The 10,152-nt window shown below is 30.3% G+C and overlaps 2 protein-coding genes across 2 annotated transcripts; both read left to right on the top strand.

Annotated features, from left to right (window-relative positions):
- The first annotated feature begins 2,672 nt into the window (after window positions 1-2,672).
- Window positions 2,673-6,573, top strand: LOC111314619 (amino acid transporter AVT6A-like). Its single transcript, XM_022916163.2, has 6 exons — window positions 2,673-3,104; window positions 3,194-3,716; window positions 3,902-4,054; window positions 4,667-4,870; window positions 4,985-5,450; window positions 6,132-6,573. Exons 2-6 carry the CDS (start codon window positions 3,290-3,292, stop codon window positions 6,274-6,276), a joined length of 1,395 nt encoding a protein of 464 aa, XP_022771898.2. The 5' UTR covers window positions 2,673-3,104; window positions 3,194-3,289; the 3' UTR covers window positions 6,277-6,573.
- Window positions 6,574-9,332: 2,759 nt separating this feature from the next.
- BLOS2 (biogenesis of lysosome organelles complex 1 subunit-like protein) lies at window positions 9,333-10,093 on the top strand. Its single transcript, XM_022914249.2, has 2 exons — window positions 9,333-9,491; window positions 9,644-10,093. Exons 1-2 carry the CDS (start codon window positions 9,396-9,398, stop codon window positions 9,908-9,910), a joined length of 363 nt encoding a protein of 120 aa, XP_022769984.1. The 5' UTR covers window positions 9,333-9,395; the 3' UTR covers window positions 9,911-10,093.
- The last annotated feature ends 59 nt before the right edge of the window (window positions 10,094-10,152 follow it).

Raw genomic sequence — 10,152 nt, 5'->3', positions numbered from 1 at the left:
TAAGATGTGAATGTGTTCTTGGAAAAAAGGAGGTAGATGGAAGCCATGCTATTTAGAGGATTAACAATGCTGTTAATGAATGGTTGCTGTCCAGGGAGGGGCTGAAAAGATTGAATAATCGACAGATGTAAACAGCAGGAAAAACCTCTGCGATGGCTCATTTGATATGAAGAAGGAGGAGGCTGGCACTGGAGTAGTGGTGAGAAATCATGAAGGTAGAGTATTGGATGGCACAAACTAGAAGTTTAAAGCTGAAAAAGCAGAGCTGGCTGAGGCAATGGCAATTAAGGAAGGGGTGAATCTGGCGGAAAACCAAGAATATCAGAAAGTAATACCGGAAATTGACTCAAAGGAAATCCATTCAATTATCCTGGGAAAAAAAGAAAGTTATGGACTGGAGGATCAAACCAATAGTGGATGGCATTCTGAGTCTGCTCAACGGGATTCCTACGAGGAAAATCGAATTAATCAGAAGAAATGCTAATATGGTTGCGGATTGGGTTGCAACCCAAACTAGGAAGGGGATGCGTAGTACTGGTTGGACCAGGTATATCCCATCTTCTTTAGCTGGAGTCCTTGAAAGGATGTTTTACCAGCTTCTCATTAAGCGTATTGGAATGATTGGATCGGGATGAGAATCAGTCGTACTTTGGTGTACTCTACATGAGCTTGTCCTGATGTGTGTAGTTAGGTGTTACTGTGTTGTTGGATTGATGACATTTGAGAAGCACTTAAAATGACTTTTAAAGACCAAAAAAAAAAGAATGAGGAAAATATTTTGAGGCAAGGATATTATAAGTTGAAAAGTAAAATTTTTTATTTACCAAATAAAGAAAAATGATCGTTTGTTATTGTTGTGTATTTTATATTTTATGTTTTTTTTTTTGTTTTTAATTTATTGAATTTAAAAATATGTTTGGATAGAATATTTTTATTTCAAAATTTGAAAATAAAAACATTAAAAAATGGTTAAAGTTTTTAGGCTCTATTTATTATTAATAATACAATAAAATTAATATAATAATATTTATTAATATTTTATTTATTAATATAATATTATTTATTAATATATTATTTTTAATACAATATTATTTATTTTAATAAATAATAAATTATAAAATATTTTAAAATAATATTATAATATATTATTTATTAATATAATATTTTTATTTATTAATATAATATTTTTTATATAATAAATATAATATTTATAATATTTATATAATAAATATAATTCTATTTATTAATAAAATATAATAATATTTATTAATATAATATTTCTATAATAAAAATATTATTTTATTAATATAATAATTATAACGTTACAATAAGATTTGATTGTAATTTTTGTAAATAGTTCCATATGATAGGAGTTCTAATTTGTTTTCAAAAAACTAAAAATATTATTTTTTGTTTTAATAATTTTTAAAATTTTTCAAAATTTTATTCTTAGTTGTCAAAAATAAAAAAATAAAATAACCTATCAAATATATTTTTGTTTTTAATTTTAAAAAAAATTAAAAATAATAACAAAAAACAAAAAATGTTACCAAACGATTGTAAAGTAAAAAAAAATAATGAAAATATTTTGTAAAGCAAGAAAATCATATGACAGGATGGCATTAATTCATCTTTGTCCCGCCAATAATTTAAACATTTTCTTTGCTTTTAAAAAGGACCACAGTCACTTATATTCAGGCAAGTGGACCAATCCAGTGTAGCAAAGATGCAATAGCAAACAAAATCTCCCGTGCCGCCATATTTTCATGCGTCAATTTAATTTCTGTCGGGAAAATTTAATGCCTTTTTGTTGAAAACTTGAAAATTAAAAAGCTTTTCGAAAAATAATTTTCATGTTATTTCCTTTCTCCTCATCATGACAAAACAGAAAAATAAAAGTTTAGGGCTCGTAGCATGACATAGACATTGTTGGTTGTCCTTGCTTGTGTTAAAACATAAAACTATGAAAAATCATTTTCATTTTTAATAAACAGTGTATATTCTAGGAATGTTAACGAATAAAATATAGGTAAAATATAACATTTCTCATTTTTATTTCTAAATTTTATATTATATATTTTTTTATATTTATATTCAATAAATATTTTAAATTTATTTTTATTTTTATTCTTACAAATATTTAATAAATATAAATAATTTTCGTATCAGTAATTTTTTTAAGAAATAAAAACTAAAATTTATTTTTAACATATTTTTTAGTTTTATCTTATATATTTAGATAATTTTATATTAACATATTTTTTTTCAATAAAATATATTAATTTTAATTAATTTAAAATAATTATTTATATTATTTAATAAAAAAATTATTTACTAAATATATAAAAAATATAAATACGAGATAAGTGCTTTATTATCTATTCTTATCTTTATATCTAATAAAATTTTAAAATCATATACATCTTTATCTTTATACTTATAATGTAATGTCAATTCTTATCCATATTCGAATAAAATATCAAATTTCATATTGAGTATAGATAAAATTGATATCCTGAATAAATTCCTTAAAATTTTTCAATTTTCTTGCCATAAACTTTCTAATTTTATATTCCTGGTTTAATTATTTGTCAAAAATACAACATTTTGCCGTGTAGTTTTTCTCTTCTTTGCCTCCTTTATAAATTAAGGCTACACATGATGACTTGAGAGGAGCCATAAAAGCACTCTTTTCTTAGCTTTCTGGTTGATGCGTCTCTCTCATTTCGTCATTTTCAAAGCTTATATATTTTGATTGTTTCTCTTTCTTGGTTTGGTCAAATTTGGTTTTTCTTTTCTGGGTTAGGCTTCCATTGTTCCTTTGGTGCTTAGATTCAATTCAACGAAATACAAATTGCGTTTTTAAGGTTTTGGTGATTGGAAATTTGGGTTCGTTTCTTTTCTTGGCTTTTGATATCAAAGACCCAACCTTTTAGTTGTAGATTATATAAATATTCTATTAATTGTAAAAATCTCTGTATATTAAATTCATTTGTCTGTTGTTTTGGTAATCTATTTGGAAAAGGTCTACCTTTGGTTGGAAAAAATATAATCTTCTCTCTTTTTCAACCTCAAAAAGATGCAAAATTTGGATTCTGATACAGGTTAGGACTACTAAGAAGTTTTTTTTTTTAATTTTTTATCAAGGAATTAATTTTTGACAACTAAAATTTTTTACTTTTAATGTGAACAGATTTCTTGGAGTGTGCTCAAGGCGGCTTTTAGCCTGTATGGTGGTTAGATTTTCTGTATAAAGTTGAATCTTTGAGAGTTTTAGGTGATTTAAAAGATGACAATTGGGGATATAACACTGAACAAGGAGAGGAAGTCAAGGAAGAGCAAACATGTTGTTGATGAGAAAGCTCCCTTGTTGCCTAAACGACAAGATGAAGATGCTGGTTATGACGAATTTAATGGAGCTTCTTTTACTGGGGCAGTGTTTAACTTGTCAACAACAATTGTTGGTGCTGGGATCATGGCCTTGCCTGCTACAATGAAAGTTCTGGGACTGATTGTTGGGATTGCTATGATAATCTTTATGGCATTCTTAACTGATGCCTCAATTGAGTTCATGCTTAGGTTTAGTAGGGCTGGAAAAACAACCTCTTATGGAGGTCTTGTGGGAGATGCATTTGGAAAGTATGGAAGAATCTTTTTGCAAATCTGCGTTTTAGTCAACAACATTGGTGTTCTCATTGTGTACATGATTATTATTGGTATGACTTAATTTCATACAACGTAATTGCATATCTAGTTGTTCTTTGATATTCAATTGTGTTTTCAACATGTGCTTTGGTTGCCTTTCTTTTCGACTTATTTATGTACTAGATTTCCCTTGCCTGATCTTATGGAAATGTGTAAATCTGCTTATGAACTTATGATGGTTTGTTGTTTCTTGAAGGTGATGTGCTTTCTGGAACATCATCAAGTGGAGTTCACCATGCTGGTGTCCTTGAAGGGTGGTTCGGAGAACACTGGTGGAATGGGCGTACCTTTGTTCTTGTTGTCACAACACTGGGCATCTTCTCTCCATTGGCATGTTTTAAACGGATTGGTTAGTGTTTTGGTTGTTCTAGCTTTATTGAATTTTATTTAATCGTTTTGGTTGTTCTAAATAGATCATTATATCTTAATATGTTGACTTGATTTAAACATGATTGAAGCAATCATTTTGGTATTTTACAATAGCTCTGTAAAAATCCAATTACCTTGTTGAGAATTTCAAATATGATATCGATTCCCAGAAGAATGTAATCCAAGCATACTATGTTTCTTTCTTTTACTTTTGGTATCAAGGTTTCTGAATCAGATTTCATTTTGTTTGTATCCTTTTTAGAAAATATCCATTTTCAAATGCAGTTGATCCAAATGCTATTTAAGTGTTTACTGTATGTGTGTCATATAGATTTAGCACCACTTTTTTGCTCATCTTTACACTTTACTATAGCATATGAACTATCAGAACCTCATACTTTTATACCTGTATAAATATGTGTCATATAGATTTTAGCAGCACTCTTTTGCTCATCGTTACACTTTACTAAAGCATATGAACTATCAGAACCCCATACTTTTATATCTGTATAAATATAAGTTGGATAGTTTGTATTGCATGCTTATTTTTTAGTTGTGACTAACGAGCAGTTATGCCTTCTCATGATTGCAGATTCCTTGAGATTTACATCTGCCTTATCAGTTGCTCTGGCAGTTGTGTTTCTTGTCATTACTGTGGGAATAGCAGTTGTCAAGTTGATTAGTGGAACTATAATGATGCCTAGATTGCTACCTGATGTCACTGATTTGACCTCATTCTGGAAACTCTTCACCGTAGTACCTGTTGTAGTCACTGCATTTATCTGCCATTACAATGGTATACAAGTTGATTCAGCAACTAGTCTCTTGCTTTAAGTAATGTGCTTTTCAGGTTTTACATTGGTGCGGGATAAGAAGAATGGCTAACATTCTTTTGTGCTTAAATTTGCAGTTCACAGCATAGATAATGAACTGGAAGACTCTACCCTGATAAAACCAGTTGTGCGAACAACACTTGCTTTATGCTCAACTGTTTACATAATGACAAGCTTTTTTGGATTCCTTCTATTTGGTGATGCAACATTGGATGATGTGCTTGCCAACTTTGATACTGACCTTGGCATTCCCTACAGCTCCCTGCTTAATGATGCTGTCCGTGTTAGCTATGCTGCTCACCTCATGCTTGTATTTCCAATTGTCTTCTATCCACTGCGACTCAACATTGATGGCCTCCTCTTCCCTTCTGCAAGGCCTTTAGCTCTGTCTAATATGAGGTTTGCTTTTATTACCGTTGGGCTCATCACAGTTATCTTCTTGGGTGCAAATTTCATACCCAGCATCTGGGATGCTTTCCAATTCACTGGAGCAACTGCTGCAGTTTGCCTAGGGTTCATTTTTCCTGCTGCTATTACTCTTAGGTGAGTTTTTGATCTTTCAATTCAATTAGATACATACATTGCAGTAGACTATCAATGAGCCTAAATATTTATATGCTATGGCAAGGGCTAATGCACTTGGTGACTCAGAAATGTTAAGGTTAAACTGCAACTCGATTTGCATTTAGAACTTGTGAGACATGCTTTTAATGTCCAACATCCCGAAAAGTTGGGTATTATTGTCAATTGTCAAGAATCATGAGATGTTGCCACTGCTAGGCTCTCTTGATTCTAACTATTGGTATTGCTGATTGTACTTATAAAAAAAAGGCACCCTCTTAGGTTCATCTTTGGCTCTAAAGTGATGTTATTGAGAATTGTTGCATTTGCCTTATCTGCCCTGCGGGAGCATATCACTTACAATAATTGTACTACAATTAACCAATCAAAATTTAGAATCATGTAGGGTCCATCAAAATATTATGTGGAGTCAACACTTATAAATGATGGACTCTATGTAATTATTGATTGTGATTAGGCAATTGTAGGATCGTAGTAAAAGAATTGTAAGTGAAATGCTTCTTGTCATTTGCTTAATATTGTTTAGTTTAATAGTTTTCTTGATTGTTTTCTTTGGACTTATGAGCTGACTATAATCTATTAATTTTTAGTTCAATACTAATCATAGATTTAACATTAAATCATTTTCCATTGGCATTTCAGGGATCACCACTTTATAGCAACTAAGAAGGACAAGATCTTAGCTCTTTTTATGATTTTCCTTGCTGTATTCTCAAACGTGGTGGCCATATATAGCGATGCCTACGCGCTGTTTAAGAAGAATTCAGAAGGAGGGCCCAGGGCATGATCCATCTGGCTGTTCCCTTGATTGCAGGAGAAGACATTTATGGTCATATTTTCCTTGAATATAGAATAATTTGAGGTCTAATTCGAAAATCTGGGTTTTCGAAGGAGGTTTGATAAGGTATTTAATAAGGTGAAGTTTTCTTCCTATGTATAAAAGTTAGATTGTCAGGCAAGTGTATGGAGTTTTATGTATCATCCCCTCTGTATGCAGTATTGTACCTTTCTTGTTTGATTTTAAATCATGTTGTATAAACATTAAATCAAGTTGTGAAATTGCAAGCATAGTATATTGGCTGCACTGAGCTATCTAGATTTTTGTGGGTATTTTAACGTTATTCGGCCAATATTATGTCCTAGGCCTCTAACGGTAATAAGGTCAATAAAATTGGAGTAGCTTCTTTCCATGGATCTGGGTTTAACTTGACACGCACCATAGTTGATTCTGGCTTATGAACTTGCCTGCAAACCTTGAAAATTTTGGGGGTAGTTCCTGGAGTTGACCTGATTGTATTTGCTGCTCTTTTGACTGTTAAACTCAGCAAACACTGAGCGAAACACCTAGGCCATCGATTTTACATTTTCTGTTCACAACTTATATGCATAATTAGTTTACTAGTAGAAACAAACCCTCAGTAAACAAAATTCACCAATAAGCAGAACAAACTCTCAGTATAGAGTCAAAGAAATCAAAGATTAAGTCGTTCTGGAATTACATTTAAACGTTGGGGATTAGGCAAGCAAAGGTGCAACCCATCTGGGCAGCAGCTTCATATCCTTAACTATAGTGACCAAAATGTGGTGTAATTTTTTTTTAAAAAAAAAACAGAACAAAACCTCAAACATCCATGAACTCCATGCTCTTCTGACAAAAAAAAAAGACACCTAATTAAGTAAGCCAATAACTAATTATGCAACATCATACCATTTAAAGTTAAAGATAAAGAACCACTATATAAAAAAAATTGTAAAATATATACGATTTTGAAGAAATAAAACAAATAATGCAACAAAATTAAAAGTTATGCAGTTTGGCTCACTGACCTTTGATCAGTGATAAATCTTGACATTTGATTTTAAATGAATCAATTAATATTATATTACATCTTTTTTTTTTCAAATGTTTTTCATTATATTATTAATATAAATATATACATATATGAAAGAAATATACTAAAAATAATTTACAAAATTATAAATTTTATTAATTCATAAGCAAATGTACAAACAAACATAACACATCAAATAAATAATTTTATTTGAAATTGTGAACGATTTAAACAATAAAAACATAAATAAATTATTTGTTAAATTAACTTAAAACAAAATAGAAATACATGAGTTATTTTACACTACACACATTCATGAATTATCAGGTTTCAACTGCCCAAGAAAAACCTCTAGGAGACCTGTTTTACTGGTCTTTTGCATGCCTCTGCCACTTGAAGTTCAAAATATTTTTAGTTGAATATCATTAAGTGGTTTAACCAAGCCGATCGAGCATTAGACATTTGCAATGGGAGCAAGAGCTTTTAGATTCATTAATTCTATTCATAGACATCTAAAATGTGTTAGGTATATAAGATTATGATAAAATAAAATAGGATAATATTAGATATGAGATTAGATTAAATAATATCATTTTATTTTATATTTGATATAAAATTAAAATAAAATAATTTATTTATTTTTTAAAATTATTTTTATTTAAAAATTATATAATTTAAATTATTGATATAATTTTTAAGCGGTATAATTAAATATGTAAATTTAATTTTATAAATTAAAAATAATCTTTTTCGTTTGAGGATAATTGAATCATTTTATACTAAAAACATGATTAATCTTTATGTCAAAAATATGATTATTTTTTTTATAATTTTATTTAAGATATAAATTAAACATAATAAAAATTATTATTTTATTATATCTATTATCTTACGCGTTAAACGTAACTTTAATGTTACTTGAAGATTCTAAAATTTTGGAGGAGCCAAGGCCCCCCTCTAGGTTGTATTAGGATCCGCCTTTGCCTTTGATGGTGAGTAACCTTCACTAGTGCCAAACTTGCTGGAGGAGCCATTAAAGAAGAAAATAAAATCATTGTCCGTCTATGGTGGTGGAGTCCGTTAGTAACTTGCTAAGTTGTAATTTAAAGAAACAGTCCCAACTCTAAGGGAGAAGGCCAAAGGATGGCTGGTGGTGGGCTTGATCAGTGGTCACTGGTGGGGTGATTGGATGTTAATTGCAACAAAGTGCTGACCGTGAGAGGAGTCGAGAGGTACGTGAGGTGATATGGGTGTGACGGTGAAGGCAAGGCTGCAAAAAACAAAGCAAATGAGAGGGAAAAATTTGGGGCTAGGGTTGCATTTGGTAAAATGGGTAAAAAAGCAAAAGATTAAAAGATATTAATAATATATCTTATTAATTAATTAGGGTAATTTAGTTTTTCGATCAAATTTCAAAATTTAACATTGACAATTGATAAGAAAATTATTAAAGTCGAGAGTGAAACTGTCATATACTTGAAATTGATTAAATCAATTCAAATTTACCAAATGCAAACGATTTTTGTCAGGTTAAATGGTTTCCACTTACTAACGTTCAACCTTAAATAAAATAATTAGACAAAACAAAAAAATGAAATAGTATAATGTTGCGAGGGCTCTAGCTCGATGAAATAATTAAAAGAAATTATCATTAATAAATGATTGATTCAATTGATTAAAATTTTTTTTTTTTATGAAAACATTTTGAATTCAAATTATATTGATGGTCGTTTATTGATGTCATCTTAAATGTATAATTTATAATTATTTTTTTTAAAATTTTTCGGTATAACATATTTTATCTTGATTTAAAGAATTGGATAATTTATTTATTTTAAATATTAAAAAAAATAAAAAAAATTATCAGTTAAAATATTAAAAAATATCTAAATAGTTGGACTTGGACCAAAATGAGTAAGGACTTTACTTTGAAAAGGCAACCCAAGCTAATTGCCCAACCCAAGCCAACCCATTGGGTTTGGTCCATTAATATAGTTAATATGTTTTTACTTCCTTTAACAACCAATTTCATCCCATCGTTGAAGAAAAGAAACACAAAAAATTGGGTCCAGCGATGGCTGATAAAGATCCAGAGGTCCAAGACGAGCTTGCCGAGTCGCTCAACGATCTCTTCACCAGCCTCTCCTCCATGGTCAAATCCGAACTTCAGGTATCCCCGAACCCAATAACTCCCAACAAAAAAGAAATCCCATCTACATTTTCTCTACAAAACTCCAATTAATTCACTAAATTGACATGTATGGGTTAATTTTATATCCTTTTGAGGGTTGCCCATTTTTTGTTTACCCATCGTTTTTGCAGGGAACTAACAATATTTTGGAGCTATTGGAGAAGATGAATTTGAGGGTGGCAGAGGAATATAAAGGATTTGGGGATGTGGCATCTGGGTTAAGGGTATTCGTTGAACAGTTGAAAAACAAGAGTGGGAACTTTGATGAGTATGTTCAACAGATCGATGCGATAGAACAGCAAGTCACCGAGTTTGAAGCTGTGATTTCAGTTCTTGATAGATATGTTTCTTTGTTGGAAACTAAAGTACAATCTGTCTACCAACATCCACCTCCATGATCTAAAGTACATTTAGTTTTTTTTTTTTTTTGGGTGCTTTGTTTTTTTATGTTTTTATGAATCAAATGTACTGTTGGGTGAATGTACATGTCTGTTTCACTTCTCTGGAAATAATTGATCATCCAGGGACTTAGGGTTGTTCAGATTATTACAACGCCTTTTGATGTTTCCAGGATTTTTATATACTGCAAATGTGCAATTTGCTTCACATTTTTACAAGTTGGAAAAAGATTTGCATTTCT

This window comes from Durio zibethinus, chromosome 23 (assembly GCF_047325235.1).
Source record: "Durio zibethinus cultivar Kanyao isolate XHJ-2024 chromosome 23, ASM4732523v1, whole genome shotgun sequence".
In the NCBI taxonomy this organism is placed as follows: domain Eukaryota; kingdom Viridiplantae; phylum Streptophyta; class Magnoliopsida; order Malvales; family Malvaceae; genus Durio; species Durio zibethinus.
Note: the sequence above shows the minus strand (reverse complement) of the source record. Positions and strands in the feature narration are given on the sequence as shown.